Source organism: Podarcis gaigeae (genome assembly GCF_964106915.1).
Source record: "Podarcis gaigeae genome assembly, chromosome: 1".
Classification (NCBI taxonomy): domain Eukaryota; kingdom Metazoa; phylum Chordata; class Lepidosauria; order Squamata; family Lacertidae; genus Podarcis; species Podarcis gaigeae.
In genome coordinates, this window is record NC_139678.1 from 46916126 (window position 1) to 46934437 (window position 18312).

The window sequence follows — 18312 nt, forward strand, 5'->3', positions numbered from 1 at the left end:
CAGTCTGATTGGTCCTAGAACAATAGGATTCAGAATGCAGCAGTCTGATTGGTCCTAGAACAATGCAGCAGTATGATTGGTTGGCAGGAACCACCCAATCATGCTTCAGATAGAAGTGAATCCACAACCTGATTGGCTTACAGTAGAATTTCGGAATTAGCCAATCATGTGCAGCCCATTGTGTAACTAATGTATATAAAGCAGATACTGTGAGAGGACTTTCATTCATTCCTCCTCACCACTATGAGCTGAATAAAGAGCATGAAATCACTTTGTGACACTGAGTATATTTCATTAGCCATGCTGCCTGGGGCAAGGCTGAAGAGAGTTGTGGTCTAACAGCTTCTGGAGGGCACCACATTCGCTACTTGCAATATTGGGGCAGTGCTGGCTGCACATCAGTGGCTCTTGATAATCCCTCCATATAGTTCAGTGTTATCCCTACAGAGAAATGGGTGGACTGGGGCAGGTAACATATGGCCACTCTGTTGCAATATGGTGCTCTTGCCATTCACAACAGAGAATGACAGAGAGCCAAAATAATACAGAGAATAAGTGTTCCATTCAAGTCCCCCCCAATCTTTGTATAGCTTAATTTAAGGTAAGAATGATAGAAGTTAATAAAGAGGACAACAAAATATAGATATAACCATTTTCTCCACATCCTCCAATCAGTATCAGCAGAAACTAGAAAGTCACCAAGATCTGTTGCCAGACATAGAGAATCATAGAGGTATAGTAAGTGTTGCTTCCCAGGATCTTTCTAATTAGTCTTTGGTAGACATTGCTTTTCTCCATGATGCCCAGGTGTTACAGGTGCTTCTGTAGCTTTTGAGGTCTGTAAGTTAAACTTTGCTAGCAATGCACTTTGAAAGCAAACATGAGCACTGATTAATCCCTACTCACCTCCACCTAAGAGATGCACAGCAGGATATAATTATTGCTATGAAAGATTTTTGGATCAAAGACATGTAAGTGTCCACCATTATTTAGGCTGGAATCCTTTCCTATTTACCTGAGCATGACCCATTGAATTCAACAGGACTTACTTCTTAGTAGACATGGATAGGACAATTTTTGAGAATGACCAGCCCTTTTGTCATTCTTATCTGCCATCATGAACTAGAACGAGACTATCAGCTTTGTTGGTCAATGATTTACAAAATACTTTTGAAGTTTGGAAGGCAGCATTCCTAAGTATTCTTCCTATGCCAGTAAATACAAACTATGTGCCATGAGGAAACTACAATCTGTCATGACAAATAAAATTTAAAAATAATGAAAGGCTCCTGTGAATTCAAAGTATTCACCGACCAATGGGCTTGCCCGCTGTGCCTGTATAATTCACTGATATGGTAATACCTACTTCCAATTAGCCTCTTCTGGGTTGGGATGCAATTAGGACAGGACTTTGGACAAAAGCCAAGGCCCTGGTCAGCAGAATTAGCAGGACGACCACCAAACTCAGCAGGGCTGGCCTATAATATTGTTATAAGCTTGTAGGTGCCAGATCTTTTAACCCCTGGACCCAGCAAATGTTAAAATATAAGCCAGGTTGGCTTCCTGACATAGCTGTCAACTTTTCCCTTTTCTTGCGAGGAATCCTATTCAGAATAAGTGAATTTCCCTTAAAAAAAGGGAAACATGGACAGCTATGCTTCCTGATGAAATAATTCGCTGTGGAGATGGGTATTAAAAGGCGGCAAAGGGCAAAGGCTCTGTGCCAGAATAAAAAATGGGAGGGGGCCTCTCTTCCAGCTTTGTGTCAGGTAGAAGACAAAAGGAGACTTTATGGAACAGAGTGGAGAGTTTAGAATGTTTTATATCATGTTTGAAGTCTGTTTGAATCCAAGGCTTCAGCTATGGAAGAAGCCAGAGTGTAATGCTGGGAGCCCCTCCAACACAGGCTCAGGCTGTGTGTGTGTGTGTGCGCGTGCACACGCACACACACATAAGCCATATATCATAAAGACACCACAGTCTCTGCTGTGCCTCATTTCCAAAAGGAAACAGGAACCCTGGCTAATCACCTGGACCCTGGGAATCTCTTGCTGCTCAGAGATTGGTATGGCATGCAACACTGGTGTCAGAAGTAAGAGATGACACAGTGCCATCTAAAAAGCTTCCTCCCACCCCCAAGACTATTAAACCTAGAGTCTGAAATTACCTAACTGTACCACTGTCTACCATAGATCAGTAGTCCTATCTCTGCACTGGATGTGATTTGCAAACCCAATAATTCCGATGTAGATTCTGGGCAATCCCCTACCTCTTGTTGTTCCTCTGCAGGTGCCACACATGCTTACCTCCTTCCATTCTGGAAGCACAGCTGAAAAAACACTGACTCAGCAACATGGGTCTGGACAGTAGAATGATAATCATGAATACGAATTAGGAAACCTTAACCTATAAACACTTGATGAAATGCATTCGGGTCTGGGGAAAGTGTGTGTGCAACTTTTGAGAAAAAAATAGTGGTTACAGGTGTTAAGCAGCAGACAATCCATTCTAAGGCTGCAATCCTATATCCACTTATATTGGAATGTACCCAACTTAACTCAGTGGAACTTATTTTTGAAAAGACATCTCACTGTAATACCTCTCAAGAATGTACCCTACAAGAACAGAGGTCAGATCACAAGCAACTAAGCCCAGCCAACTAGTTTAGGGTGCATGGTTTCAATGGGCTCCATAGCACATTTTTGTAGAGTATTGGGCTTAAGATTAAATATTTTGTAATTAGAGTGGCAGACCTTGGGGCCTCAAATTTCAGCCCCACATTTCATTCATCATAGTAGTGGCACCCCAGTGGCTCCGTGCCCAGTACAACCAAATCGGTCATGCTCCCCTCAATCCACCTCTGTAATTAAGGTTGCCAATTTTTGTTGTTCATGAGTTTCTGCTTTTTTTTTTACTTCAACAGTACCATATTTGAAATTTAGCAGACATGAGAAACGCCACCACTCCCTGGTCCTTATTTCCATCCCCCAAAACCTGGTTTCTGTAGTGTAAATGTGCTGTTGAAAGCATACACGTTGGCCTTTTCTTTTTTGGCGGGTTAGATTTGCAACCAACTATGCAATTATATACTTCATATGTGTTGCATTTGAAGCGCTGGTGTGTGTGATTTACTTTTCAGCGCAATCCTAACCACGTCGACTCAAGAGGTAAATCCTATTGATATCCAATGGGACTTATTCCCGTGTGTGGAGCTAGAATCGCATCCTTAAACTTTTTTAATGTAAATCCTTAAAAAGACACCCTTTACTTTTCACTCCTAAATTTATATTTCAACCCCTTTGCTTTTTAGCGCTCATCAGGGGTGCGCAATCCTTCTGGAACCCCAAAACACAACCGCCTTAGTCCTCCAGTCGCTGAAGGAACAACTACGCATACTTCCCACTCGGCTCTCTCGTCGCCGCTCTAGCCATTCGCTTCTCCTCATCTCCGAGGCTCGGCATCCTAGGCAACTTCTCTCTATGGTGCGGTGAGGTCATAGAATTGCGCCGGGGCGGATGCGACGCGCAGCGCTGAAACCATGGCGGCGGTGGACATACGAGGTAATGGAGACTGGATTCTTTTGCTTTACTGTATCTGCTTAGGCACCTTGTTTAAGGACAGGCCACTGACTCCCGGCTCCCTTCCCGCCCCGTGTGCCTCCATTTTGCCATCCATGTCCGCCAGGGCGCCTGAGGCAGATGCAGAAAGTAGGGTCGACAGGCGTCTGTCGTCTCCATAGGACTGGAAAGGAGGGGGTGGACGAAACCTTTGTGGGAGTCGCAGAATAAAAGTAATTCCAGTTATTTATTTATTTTTAAAGACTCAGTGGAATCAAGTGTCGTTGTCGTTTTTTTTAAATAATACTCCCAATAAGTCCTGCGCCCAAAGACATTGTAACATTGCGCCGTTCTGCGGCTGAGGTTAGAAGCGATATTAGTGGCTTTGGGGCTTTTGAAATTATAAACATTATTCTGTTGTCGAGAGAGTAGACAAAACAAGGGAAGGGAAGGGAAGGGAAAAGGCGCGGCGCTAATAACATTACAACTCGGGATCACCTAATGAAATTGCCAGCAGGTTCAGGACAAATTCAAAAGAAACAGGTCTTTCATAGCGAATAACGTGTTCACTACTCCACACTGTGGCAATAGTCACCAGGTTCAGATGACTTCGAAAAAAGACTGAAACTGAATCAGAAAGGATTTCTGGGTTTGTACTCTTCTCAGTTTTATTTCATTACATGAGGACTATATATATCCTTGAGATTCTACCTAGAGTGGCATGTTGCCTGTAGTGTTATAAACTCAGATATATAAGTTAATTGCCGAATAGCACCTTAAACCTAGGTTATGGTTGCCGCAACAGAGTGTCTAGGTACCATTCCCCCCCAATGAGATTTATTGTTAGTATTAATATCCATTTGCGACTAGTGCGGGTCCAATTACGACCATGTGGAGATATCTGGATGCCAAGTTGGCAACTGACATCTCCATTTGACTGCCTCCCCTTTCTTACGCAGGTAATCAAAAGAGCTTATTTATTACATTTATATCCCACCTCCCCCCCGCCAAGGAATACATGGTTTCCCCTGCTCCTCAGTTAATACCTACAACAACCCTGTGAGGTAGGTTAAGAGGCTGTGACTGGCCCAAGGTCACCCAGTGAGCTTCATGACTGAGTCGGGCTTTGAACCCTGATCTCCCAGATCCTAGTCTAACACTCTAACCACAACACCATACTGGCTTCCTAGAGTGCTTCTGCTTTGGGGCAGGTATATAAATTAAGTAGGCAAATAAATATGGGGAAAGCAAAATTTCACTTAGAGAAGGATCTGAAATACTTTCCTTGAAGCTTGAATTTGTTTTTGCTCTGGATTTTTAAAAAGTGTTTTAGTGTGTTGTAAACTACTTTGAGATTTTTTTAAAAAATATAAAGCTGTATAGAAATGAAATGAATCATCATCATCATCTCCACGGGGGGCGGGGGATGGCACCTAGACATACCATTGTGGCAGTCGCAACTCGGGTTTAAGGTACCATTTGGTGATTAGCTTATATATCTGATTTTCTAACACTGGGTGGGACACCAAAGGGGTGGGATGGCATGTTCCCATTTTGCATCATTTTTTGTTATAAGAATAACCTGAAGTGCAGACAACTTTGAGGCATTAAGCTTAATGTTTATTTTTGAAATGATTAAAACTGAATTTCTGACACCTCAAAGAAGAAGAGAATGATTACATTTGTACCTTGGAAGTCAAACAGAATCTGTTCCAGAAGTCTGTTCAACTTCCAAAATGTCTGAAAACCAAGGTGCGGCTTCTGATTGGCTGCAGGAAGCTCCTGCATCCAGTTGGAAGCCATGGCAGACATTTGGGTTCCAAATAACATTTGCAAACCAGAAGACTCACTTCTGGATTTGCGGCGTTTGGGAGCCAAAACGTTCAACTTGCAAGGCGTTCAGGATCCAAGGTACGATTGTATTGATTAGGATTTCTTAGTCATTTTGAGTTGGCTATACAGTGGTACCTCTGGATATGAATGGGATCCGTTCCGGAGCCCCGTTCACACCCTGAAGTAAATGTAAGACGCGACTGCGCGTGTGCGGCTCGCGTTTTTGCCGCCTCCATGCACGAGCGTGACGTCATTTTGAGCGTCTGCACATACGCGAGCGACGAAATTCCGTTACTTCCGGGTCGCCACGGAGCGCAACCCGAAAATATTCATCCCAAAGCTACTTCAACCCGAGGTATGACTGTACAGTCATACCTCATGTTACGTTTGCTTCAGGTTGAGCGTTTACAGGTTGCATCCTGCAGCGACCCGGAAGTACTGGAAAGGGTTACTTCCAGGTTTCGGCGCTCGCGCATGCGCAGATACGCAAAATGACATCATGCGCAGAAGCGGTGAATCATGACCCGCATGTGTGCAGACGCGGGTTGCATTCTTTTCAGGTTGTGAACGGGCCTCCGAAATGGATCCCGTTGGCAACCAGAGGTACCACTGTAGTTACTTTAAGAAGTATTTAGAAATAGCAGTCAAAGCTAGTCTTTTCAAGTCATTCTGTTTGACACTGATTTTTGCAGGTGTCATGCTAATATGTTGCTGAACCTCTACGCCTGCGAAATCAGCATATGGCAGTGGCTTCGTGCCATGGAGATTTTCCACTGCAGGCAGATTCCTACTTTATTAATTAATTTCACAGGAAAGGTTCCATTGTTTCCACTGATATTCCCTAATGTGGGAATGCTTTCCCTCGTCTTGTATTGCACTTGAAGATAAAGGAGTGACTTTTTGAAGTGTTCCTGTATTTTAGTTTGTACTACAGTGGTACCTCGGGTTACATACGCTTCAGGTTACATACGCTTCAGGTTACAGACTCTGCTAACCCAGAAATAGTGCTTCAGGCTAAGAACTTTGCTTCAGGATGAGAACAGAAATAGTGCTCCAGCGGCGCAGCAGCAGCAGGATTTGCTAAAGTGGTGCTTCAGGTTAAGAACAGTTTCAGGTTAAGTACATACCTCCAGAACGAATAAAGTACTTAACCCCCAGGTACCACTGTATGGGTAGAAGCCCACAGTGAACAGATAGACTAAAAAAAATATTGAGGATAGGTATTGGCATCTGTGGTTTCATTAATTCCCACATTTTAATCTGCTTTTATGAAAGAAGGTAAATTGCTGCATTGAGAGAAACCTTTCTCTATAGCAGTAGAATGGAGTAAGGCACATTTACATAATAATAAGACCATCTCTTTGCTTGCCTCTGCTTTATGCAAGAGTTTGAGCAGCACATTGTTGATGCAGCATATGTATTATTCATAGCCCTATTTATGCTGCATTAATCATGGTTTCCTAAGCATCTAGATACGCTTTCTATAAGATTGCTGAAAAAATGTAAAGTGGTACTTCGGTTTTTGAACGTCTCCGTTGATGAACATTTCGGTTTACGAACGCTGTACACCTGGAAGTAAATTCTTCCGTTTTCAAACACACCTCAGAAGTCGAACATGCCACACGGCTTCGGCTGAGTGCAAGATCCTGAGGCCTAGCTGACAACTGTTGAGTCCTGAGCACCCACGCAACACGGAGGTGATATTTGGGCTTATTTGGTGACTGTGCAATCAATCTGTGCTCATCTCATCTCAGGAGCTCTCTTGCAACCAATTTGTTTTTGTGACTGTGCAATCAATCTGTGTTCACTCACACTTCCTCTCCAGTCAGACATGCACCTTAGAATAGTTGCAGTGGAAGTCCTGGGTTTACAAGTAGTATTGGTGGAAACATATTACTGTATGTTCCTGCATCATTTCTGACACTTCTGCATACCTTTTTATCTTGCACTATGGATACTCTGTGGATATGCTGTGTTGGAAACTCCGATTGTTCTAGGTGCTTTTTGCGAAAAAGAATTTCATTAGAGCAAGCAGTTTCTGGGTGCAGTACTGCACCTAATATTTCAGATTAAAACTGCACAGTGGAAGGAAAGGAGGACCTTTTTCTGCTTCCCCACTTGTAGGCTACTCTCTGAAGACTGGAGAAGAGACCCTCTTAAGAATATTAGGAGGGCAGGCAGGGGAAGCATGGTTTTGTTTTTTGCAGCTTTCAGATGAGGACTAGACCATGTGAAAAACGAATATAAGATTTTAGCTTCAGTTCATTCATTTTCAGCTTTGTATTCCAGTTATAAAATATGTGTCTAGATATTCCATTGTTGGGCCTATAACGTAGGTTTAAGGTGCCATTTAGCGCCTAGCTTTCATATCTCAGTTTCTAACACTGATTGGAAGTCACATGGAACTTCTGTGATTCCCACTGTGGTTTAAAATGGTTGTGCTTTGGCTCCAAACTTTCTTCATCCACTTTCTTAAGCATTGAGAAGTATTGCTACACTTGCCTTGCTGCAAACCCCATATCAAAGCCAGCACAGAGGACATGTTCTGCATATTAATTTAGTGCTTCCTCAAACCTTACTTTCTACATTACATTTTAAAAACAACTGTTTCACCTTTAAAACTTGTGTGCTTCGTCCCTTCTTGAGACCTCCAGGTATAGGGTGGTATACAAATTCAACAAACAACAGCAACAACAAAAGTTTTGTACAAAGTTGAGAGATTGACTACCCTTTAGAGAAAGTCTGCCAACTTCCTGGTGCTTGAAACCAGTTCCCCATAGAACAGGTCCTTGGGGATCCTGCCATACTCTGAGCTCCAAGCACCCATTGAAGCAGGTGGATAGTGGTGGACCAGCATTTTATTGACCAGGGCTGCTCAGCTTAAGGTGGGCAGTAGCTGACCAGTGAGAGACAATCTCTCACACTGATGAAGACTATCACTGTTGTAACTATACTTGTGCTAACCATTCATTTCTCTTTCTCCTCCAGATAACCTCTTGGGAATTTCCTGGGTTGATAGTGCTTGGATTCCAATATTAAACAGTGGAAGTGTGTTGGATTATTTCTCAGAGCGTAGCAACCCATTCTATGATCGAACGTGCAACAATGAAATGGTCAAAATGCAAAGACTATCGCTGGATCACCTAAAGTAAGTTACTGCTAGACATTGGTAAAGTAATCCTATAAAACAGGAATAGGGAATGTTCAGCCTACAGACCTGATTCATCCTAGCAGGTCTCCCTATTTGGTCCTATTTGTTTCAGGGACACCATGGCCAAGTGCTACAGCTCTCTTCATATATATGTTAGTTGGCATTGCCTGCAAGCCCTGTTCTCAAGCAGTTTCCAGTTTCCTGACAACCAACTGGCTGATGCGTGATTGGAAACTGCTGTGTGAAGCATTTTGCTAGCTCTTTGCTTGGAGTGTGAGAAATGATGGCAAAGCTCCTACTGCAGCTCTTTCCAAGTGCCCGACAGCCACCTGGTTGTCACGTGCTTTGGAAGCATTATGCAAGGGACTTAAACGCCCACCAGTCACCTGATGTAATTATGACACCACATGATTGACAGAAGGATAGTCCAGCCCACCTTTCACAACTGGCCCGCTGGAGTGGGGAAAGAGGAGGGTCTGGGCTGTTGAGACTAAAAGTTTCCTCCTGCGGTTATAAAACAAGGTTTAGAATGGTAGTTGTCACCTGTGAAAAGTAAACACTACCAGCAATTGAGTACAGTGGTGCCCCGCAAGACGAACGCCTCGCAAGACGAAAAACCCGCTAGACGAAAGGGTTTTCCGTTTTTGGAGGCGCTTCGCTAAACGAATTTCTCTATGGGGTTGCTTCGCAAGACGAAAAAATCTTGCGAGTTCCCGCGTTCTTTTCTCGCTTTTTTCTGCCCTTTCCCTAAGCGCTAAGCTGCTTATCAGCTGTTCCGCTGATAAGCCGCTTCTCAGCTGATCGCTAAAAGCCGCTAGACCGCTAATAGCGCTAATCCGCTAAGCTGTCAATGGGCTTGCTTCGCAAGACGAAAAAACCGCTAGACGAAGAGAATCATGGAACGGATTAATTTCGTCTTGCGAGGCTCCACTGTACTAAAGCCAGAGATGGTAGAACTTCCCCCCTCTCTTTGTCCCTATTTTTCCTTGACAGCTGATTCACTTAAACTGCTTGCCCTGCCCTTTTCTATAAGCAGAAGACAATCACCCAATTTGTCTTATGCTATGGATGAAATATGGGTTCAATGATTCTGGCTTATGTAAGATTAGAGAAATGCCTGTTAACTGGTGGTCTACTGAAAGTTTCTTATTCTGTTTTGAAATGGTAGATGTTGAATGACTAATATACTGTGTGTCAAAAGTGATTAAAGCATTTACATTTGTAATCTATTTTGTTCCATGCATTTGAGACAACCTTCCTGTTGATTATAGAATGCTATGCAACACAGTTGTCTGCATATTTTAACATCAACTAAAGTTGGAGCTATGAAAGATTGCTTTAATTAATGTTAAATTAAAATTCATTTCAAGATGAACAACATCATAACTGTTTCAGATAATTTTTTCTATTGCTGTTAAAGGATAGCTTTATTAAGTATATTCAAAATAAACAATGAACAAATATATTTATTGGGAAAGACATACTAATGAGCCCAAGGAAGCAAGCACTGTTTCTTTTTTTACATTGGAAAAAGAGCCTAGAGAGTAATTTAAGTGGTCTCATTAGTAAGCAGTTACCTTGAAATCTCCTTTGTCTTTTATTTGCTCTGAAAATGCTGTATAATAAGATAACTCTTTTATTTTTGAATATTCTGAAATTTCCTAATGAAGTCCTTGTTAGTACAATTTGTGGCTGCGATCCTTTATAGTGTTGCACTTCCAAACCTGCAGAGATTCAGAATCCAATAACCACACTAATCAAATCCAAATATGAACACTTGATTTTAAATCATCCTATGGTGCTGTGGGTTAAACCACAGAGCCTAGGGCTTGCAGATCAGAAGATCGGCGGTTTGAATCCCCGCGACGGGGTGAGCTCCTGTTGCTCGGTCCCTGTTCCTGCCAACCTAGCAGTTCTGAAGCACGAAGTGCAAGTAGATAAATAGGTACCGCTCCGGCGGGAAGGTAAATGGCGTTTCCGTGCGCTGCTCTGGTTCACCAGAAGCGGCTTAGTCATGGTGGCCACATGACCCGAAACCTGTACGCTGGCTCCCTCGGCCAGTAAAGCGAGATGAGCGCCGCAACCCCAGTCATCCGCGACCGGACCTAACGGTCAGGGGTTCCTTTACCTATGGTGATGTTAAGCTATCGGTGAATTTGGTGGGAGTCCAGCTGGTGACAAATTTATTAAGGACAGCAGTATGAAACCCGATAGATTTAGAGGAAATAGATCCATCAGGTGACTGTCAGAAAATGACTAGGATCTAGGACAAGTTATTACATGATTTGGTCCAAGAGGGGCACACTTGGAAGAGCGCACTAGATGACCCTTTGGGTCTCCTAATTCTGTAATACTATGATTCTATAGGTGTGATCAGTCAGCGGGAGACTTGTACTTTCAGTTGGCTTCTTTAGCCTCTACAATAAATAGTAGTCTTATCTCCTTGTTCAGTCTTGTCTTTATTCTTTCAGTCAAATGGTTGGAGTGGAATATATCCTTTTACATGCACAAGAGCCAATTCTCTTCATTATTCGTAAGCAGCAAAGACAGAGTCCGACGCATGGTAAGGATTTGCACAGTATTTTGTGGAGGACAAGATGGAAACAAATAACAAAAAAGAAAAAAGGATGGGTACGTTGCTTCCCTGTGCAGATGCAGTGCTCACATACAGAGGAATCTTCACAGGGCTAAGCAAATCTATGTTCTCCAACCTCCCCTCAGTGCACATACAGGAAGTGATTTGTTGTTTTTTGAAGAACAAGAGGTCTCTGCATATCCCCATCCAGGCTTTCTGTTCTGCTTGATCAAGTGAAGCTCTCATATCTTGAGCAAACGGGGAGGAATCTGGGCATACAGAAGGTGCATATTCCACCTCCAATTCCTCATATCAGCTTGTGGCTTTTTGGGGGGGCAGGGGGATGGACAGAAATGAGAATCCTGTGTTTAGTGCTGTGCCCACACAGGAAAGGATCATAGCCTATGCATACTTCCGAATGCTCCACCTGCTTTTGTTTTCCTGTTCACAGAAGCATAGGTAGAAATGTTAGCTCCCACAATTCATGTTGCGGTTACATTTTCTTCCTGGATTTTGCTTTATGGTCTAATTTCCTTTTTGAAATAGTAAAAGAATGCCCCCTTGTGGCAAAAGGCAAATAGTGCTGGTAAAAACATGCCTATTTGCAGTCCTTTGTTTTTAGCAGTGTTGATGACTTGTTATAACTATGTATTGCTTGTCTTGTATAATCTCTGTATGTAAAGAGGAGTAATTCCTCCCCACTGAGCAATAAGCCACTGCATAGTCAATCTTAAAAACAAAAGCTGCAGTATATAACTCAATATATAATTATAAATAAAAACCAGGTGATGTGACAACAAACAGAACAACTTCTGAATGTAAAATATCATTAATAATTTTTTGGAAGAGTAAGTTCTGTTTCACTAATGCATTAGAATTCTTTGAGCGTGTCAGCAAGCATATAGATAGATGTGATCCAGTTGACACAGTGCATTTGGACTTTCAAAAAGTTTTAACAAGATACCTCACCCAAGACTCCTGAGTAAGCTTAGCTCCCATGGAATAAGAGGAAAGGACTTCTTGTGGATCAGGAATTGGTTAAGGTGCAGGAAGCAGAGAAGAATGGACAGTTCTCTGAATGAAGACATCTAGAAAGTAAAGTCCCCCAAGGATCAGTATTGGAATCTAAACTTCTTAAGTTGTTTATGAATGACCCAGAGTTAGGGTGAGCAGTGAGGAGGCCAGGTTGCTGATGGTACAAAACAGCTTAAGGTCATTAAAACAAAAAGGGAATTCAGAGAGCTCCAAAAGGACCTCTCCAAGCTGAGCGAATGGGCAGTAAAATGGCAAATGCATTTCAGCCAAGTGCAGCCTGCAGTAAACAAGTGCAGCCTGGAGAGCAGTACAGCAGCAATTTCCCATCTCATATACTGTGACTGAGTGAAAGTAAAAGCCAGATATAAACATTAAAATTCATTTTACAAGTGCACACTCTCATATATAAACAAACCTGAAGGTCTGTAGTCTGCAGGGATAAGATACAGATGCAGGTTTCTTTTCCTTTTCCTAGTGAACATTTGCATGTGTCATTTAAAGACTCCCCAGGTGTTCAGAAAAATGTAAGAAAAGTAACAGGATTTTAAAAAAAGAACTTACAATAAGGACCACATGCACACAAAGCAGTCCTGTAGAAACATAATGTTTGAAACCATTAAGCAGTCATTTCATTTTTTTCATTTTTTTCTATAGTTTTACAGCTTGTACCTTCTGTTTAAAAATTCTCTTAGGACAGGGGATAGTGCAATCGCATAATAAAAGAAATAATAAAAATACCCATAAGTAACAAGGATAAAAGAACAAAAGCAAAATGCAGCATGGCAATATTGCCAAGAGCAGACTAAAAAAAGTAGATTTTTTTAAAGGTCTAGGGAAAATAAAAAGGTATTTTAATAAAAAGGTAAAGGCATGAAAAGACACCATGTATCTTCACCATGTAGGAGATCTTGGAGACAATATTAACATGGACGGGTATGTGATGAAAGCATAGCAGGGGGCTACCGTAGGTGGATGTTTTCCCTTTTAAAAAATGGGAGGGACACACACACTAAACACAGGGAGGAATACTCCTCTCCCTTGTTCTTGATATACAGCTCAGGTTGAGGCTTGCCTGTACAGTCGTACCTTGTTTTGCAACCAGGATCCATTCCGGAGGCTCTGCCATTAGCCAAAAAGACGCAGGGCAAAGCGCCGTGCCTGTGCACGTGCACAGAGCAGTTTGCACTTCTGTGCATGCGCAAAGTGCGATTTAGCGCTTCTGCCCATGCGCAAGCTGCAAACCCAGAAGTAACCCATTCCGGTAATTCCGGGTTTGCCGTGGACGTTTGCCAGAATGGATGCTAGACGAGGCGGACATTCATGGAGGTATTACTGTACAGTCTCAAAATGTTTTCTTTCCCATGTTATTTTGCTCAAGTGTTAGGCTGGCAATAAAGCACAAGGAGAAAGGCATTCAATCCCGTCCCGTCCCCGTCCCCGGCTTTCTTCATGTTTTAATCATGGGTTGAGATTTGCTCGATACCTCCCTCTCCATGGAGGCGCAGATTGCAGCTATAACAAAGGCGGCATTTTTTCATCTCCGCCAAGCTAAGCAGTTGGCTCCTTACCTCTCTCGCCCTGACCTAGCCACTGTGATCCATGCGACGGTCACCTCCAGACTGGATTATTGTAACTCACTCTACGTGGGGCTGCCCTTGAGACTGACCCAGAAACTCCAGCGGGTGCAGAATGCCGCAGCGAGACTCCTTACGGGGTCTTCGCTTAGAGATCACATTCATCCGGTGCTATATAAGCTGCACTGGCTCCCGGTGGAGTACAGGATCAGGTTTAAGGTGCTGGTTTTAACCTTCAAAGCCCTATACGGCCTAGGGCCCTCGTACCTACGGGACCGCCTCTCCTGGTATGCCCCACAGAGGAACTTACGGTCTTCAAATAAAAACACCTTGAAGGTCCCAAGCCACAGAGAGGTTAGGCTGGCCTCAACTAGAGCCAGGGCTTTTTCGGCTGCGGCTCCAACCTGGTGGAACGCTCTGTCACAAGAGACAAGGGCCCTGCAGGACTTGACATCTTTCCGCAGGGCCTGCAAGACAGAGCTGTTCCACCTGGCCTTTGGTCAGGGCGCAGCCTGACTCCCTCCTTTGGCAATCTTTACAAGACTTTAGTTTATGGTTGCCATTAATTTTGATTTTAATTCATTTTTATAATGTTTTATAATGTTGTACTGTTTTAGTGTTGTTAGCTGCCCTGAGCCCGGCTTCGGCTGGGGAGGGCGGGATATAAATAAAATTTATTATTATTATTATTATTATTATTATTATTATTATTATTATTACCATTGAGTTTTTCTCCCCAATACTTGCTTCAAAAGTAAAAAAAGTGGAAGACTGAGCCCCCACAAACTGAGCCCTACTGGGCCATGTGTGTGTGATCCACATATGAGAGAAATTAGGCACTCTGCTTGATTTTGGATAGTAGGCTTGAATGTCCCATGACTGATGTACCAAATACACTTGCAATGACAGCTGTTCATGTAGTGTTTTGGTAGCTGGACTAATGTTGTGCTTTTCTTTTATAGTTACCCCACTGGCTGATTATTATATTATTGCTGGAGTGATTTATCAGGCCCCTGACTTGGGGTCAGTTGTAAACTCCAGAGTGGTAAGTCTCTGTCCTGTATTCTTATAATGAAGGTATTAGCAATGCAAGTGCTTTGGGTTTTTTCCCCCTTGTTTGTCCTCAGGTTTGGGGGCAAAATGTGTGAAAAAAGGATCTCCACCTTTTGTGAAAAATGTATGTGTTGTAGGAAGTAAGAAGATTTACCGTTGTTCTGGACTGTTGACTTTTGAATGGTGTCTTGTTCTTAAGTTTAAGGTTGAATATGCCCTGTATCAGAATAGGTTCCCCCTCCCTTAGAGGGAATGTTCCCAAAGTGGGGTACCACATCTCAGAAGATCCCCTCAATGGTTACCAACTACCTAACTTCAGAAGATGGAGATATTTGATCCCTGAAGATGTATATGTAGTAGAGAAATTACTTCTGAGCATGTGCAGACTACCTTGCATTTACTCCATGTGTTCCTACCTCCTAAGTGAAAGATCTGGCTCAATGGTATTATTCAATCCCCCTCCCAATCTTCCAGCCTCTGTGCATGAAGGTACAGGGAGATTCCACCCCAAACTCAGAGTACTGGACTACCTATGTCTAATGGCATTTATTTTGTGAGTTGGCTGGCTAAAATATAGCACAATGTGGGAAATCATGTATCTTGTTACAAACTTATTTTTTTCAAGCTCAGTGCAGTACATGGAATCCAGTCAGCTTTTGAAGAAGCCATGTCCTACTGCCGCTATCACCCTTCGAAAGGCTATTGGTGGCATTTCAAAGATCAAGAGGAACGAGGTAGCATTCTACATGCTCTTTCTCCTTTGATAGAAATTGTGGGCTTGGGCTTGGTGTGTTGACTTCTCTGAAATGCCTGTCTGTTCTGCTGGTTTATAAATGAATGAATGTACCACAGGAGTTGGAAAGAGTTAAAACATTCCAGAAAAGTAATGGTGTCAACACAGTGTCATTTTAGGTGTCTGGGCATGTAGGATGGGGCACTGTTGGTGGAAGTGAAAGCTTACATTAATTTAATTCTGCAGGGATGCCAAATCAATTGAAGGAGCTTAGGGAAGATATAAAGTAAGCAGAAGGGAGAAACCTTTCTGGAAAGTTGTAGAAAATTAAATGTTAACTTCTGCTGCAAAACTAACAAACTAAGGAAGGCAAGAAGCTTTATTTTGTAAATGAAGAATGGACAGATAAAAGAAAGTTAAAAGTTTATGTTCTGATGGGATGCTTCATTACAATCTCTAAATTATTTTCAGATAAAGCCAAACCCAAAGCCAAAAAAAAGGAAGAACCAAGCTCCATTTTCCAGAGACAACGTGTAGATGCATTACTCCTAGATCTGAGGCAAAAATTTCCCCCGAAGTTTGTGCAGGTATTAGTTGGGCTAACACTTTAACTGATAATACAGTGGTACCTCGGGTTACAAACACCTTGGGTTACAAATACTTCGGGTTACAGACTCCGCTAACCTGGAAGTAGTACCTCGGGTTAAGAACTTTACCTCAGGATGAGAACAAAAATTGTGCGCTGGCGGCAGCAGGAGGCCCCATTAGTTAAACTGGTACCTCAGGTTAAGAACTGTTTCAGGTTAAGAATGGACCTCCGGAACGAATTAAGTTCGTAACCAGAGGTACCACTGTACATCAATTGGATGTATTAAGGTTATGTACTGTAGGTGTTAGAGCTGTCATTCAAGCCAAAAGGTTGGCATCTGTTATGGTTGGCATCTTCACCCTATTTATTTATTGATTTTATATACTGCCCTATACCTGGGAGCATCTTGTTAGCTGGTTTCATATGTTACTTGATTTTTAAAAGTGTGATTATTAAAAGTGATATAACTTGATTTTCCTGTGCAAAAATGTAATTTGGAAATCTCTTGTGTAATGAAAGCCATTGCACAAGGCTATAGATTTGGCTTCTGCAAGATTAAGTTCTGCCTCAAAAACCTATTATTTGAGAGTGTCAACAAGCATATATATAGACAGAAGTTGTCTAATTGACATGCTGTACTTGATTTTTTTTAATTAAAAAAATCAACTAAATGGCTTTTTATATAGGGCAGCAGTTCTTAGTAGGACAATAGCAAGATCATGCCAAAGCCAGATGCATGTATTTTTTTATTAGTGACTGTTTTTCTTTTTCCTCTTCACAGCAAAAGTCTGGAGAAAAACCCATTCCAGGTGAGAATTCAGTCATTGTTTTTAAACAGAACCAAATCCAAAGACATTGCAGTTTTCTTTTGAGCTGAGGCTTATGAGAATATTCCCACTATCTAAGGTCATGTTCACTATAGAGAGTGAGTGGGGGAAGATAGAGTGAGATCCCCTGTGCTGGGACCCTAAAAAAATCACCACTTTATTTATAAATATTCTGGGTGCAGGAAACTATGATACTCCAGTATGAATAGAAAATCTGAATGCAGCAATTCAAGCTACTGCTTTATTCTGGCAGTTTTGCATTGGAAAACAATCTTACAGAAGAATCAGATATATAAAGTTGTTAGAATTAGATTTTCTTGGTTTTATTTTTCCAGTGGATCAGATCAAGAAGGAGCCAGAGCCAACCCCTGAAGCTACAAAACAAGAGGAGAAGGACACGGCTAAGATCACCCAACAGAGCACCAGCACCAAAGGACCGCCAGAGAAACGGATGAGACTGCAATGACAGAAGGGAAGATTATACTCTTGGACTGCAATACAGCAAGGAAAGGAATGACAACTGTGTGGTGGACTTTTGACATTTCAAGGCTCTTTTCTTTTGAACTGTTTACAAACCTGTTAGCTGCAAACCTATAGCTACATACAGGAAGAAATAGTTTGGCCTTTTCCCTATTTTAATATTGAAGGCTGTATTTCATCTAGTGTACCTAACCCCCAGTGTCATGTCTTTGGCTAGAAACCTGTCCTCTTTTAATAAGCTTAGACCTTGGAAAAAGATGCTTCAGGAAAGACCATCAAGAAAAAACAAATGCAAAACTAGCTAATTCCTTGATCATTATCTTCCTTTTACCACTCTTTTTTACATGTACTACAGAATAACAAATGTGTGGCAGGATTATGTGAAGAAATGAGCAAGTTATGCTTTGGGCTTTGAAGAAAGGCGTTGGCAGTAGATGAAAATATTTTCAAAACTGTTTTACAGAATCCATATAATTGGAAGTGAAATGTAGGCTGAAATTTCAAAATTTTCTTGGTAACTATCTCAGTAAATAACATAATTGGAACAATCACTCTCTTTATAAGCTTTGGAGTCCATAATGCTTTATATATCGATAAAGTTTTACCTTTGTTAATTTTTCGTAACTGTACAGTGTAATGTTGAAATAAACTCAGGTACTCTGGTTTTTGAACATATGTATATTGTATTTACTCCTGACTCTACCCCATATTATCCTCTAATTAAAGTTGGTGAGAGAATAAGTTGCACTTAACATCTTGGCCACATAATGAACTTATCATATTGTATTTGCCTTTTGTAATTTGACCTGTTTATTATGGTTAATGTCAGGGCATTAAATAATATATAAGAAGTTGAGCCTTTTATGTAATTAGCATTGCCCCAGATACTGTATTTTTCGCTCCAT

The 18312-nt window shown here is 41.9% G+C and overlaps 1 protein-coding gene across 2 annotated transcripts; it reads left to right on the forward strand.

Moving 5' to 3' along the window:
* The first annotated feature begins 3411 nt into the window (after positions 1–3411).
* Positions 3412–18082, forward strand: MED6 (mediator complex subunit 6). Of its 2 annotated transcripts, none has more exons than XM_083747950.1 (8): positions 3412–3560; positions 8379–8538; positions 11013–11104; positions 14688–14770; positions 15404–15512; positions 15983–16098; positions 16882–16909; positions 17263–18082. In XM_083747950.1, exons 1-8 carry the CDS (start codon positions 3539–3541, stop codon positions 17391–17393), a joined length of 741 nt encoding a protein of 246 aa, XP_083604076.1. In that variant the 5' UTR covers positions 3412–3538; the 3' UTR covers positions 17394–18082. The 2 variants fall into 2 exon arrangements, with proteins under 2 accessions (XP_083604076.1, XP_083604077.1); XM_083747951.1 differs by having other exon boundaries at positions 3530–3790.
* Positions 18083–18312: the final 230 nt, after the last annotated feature.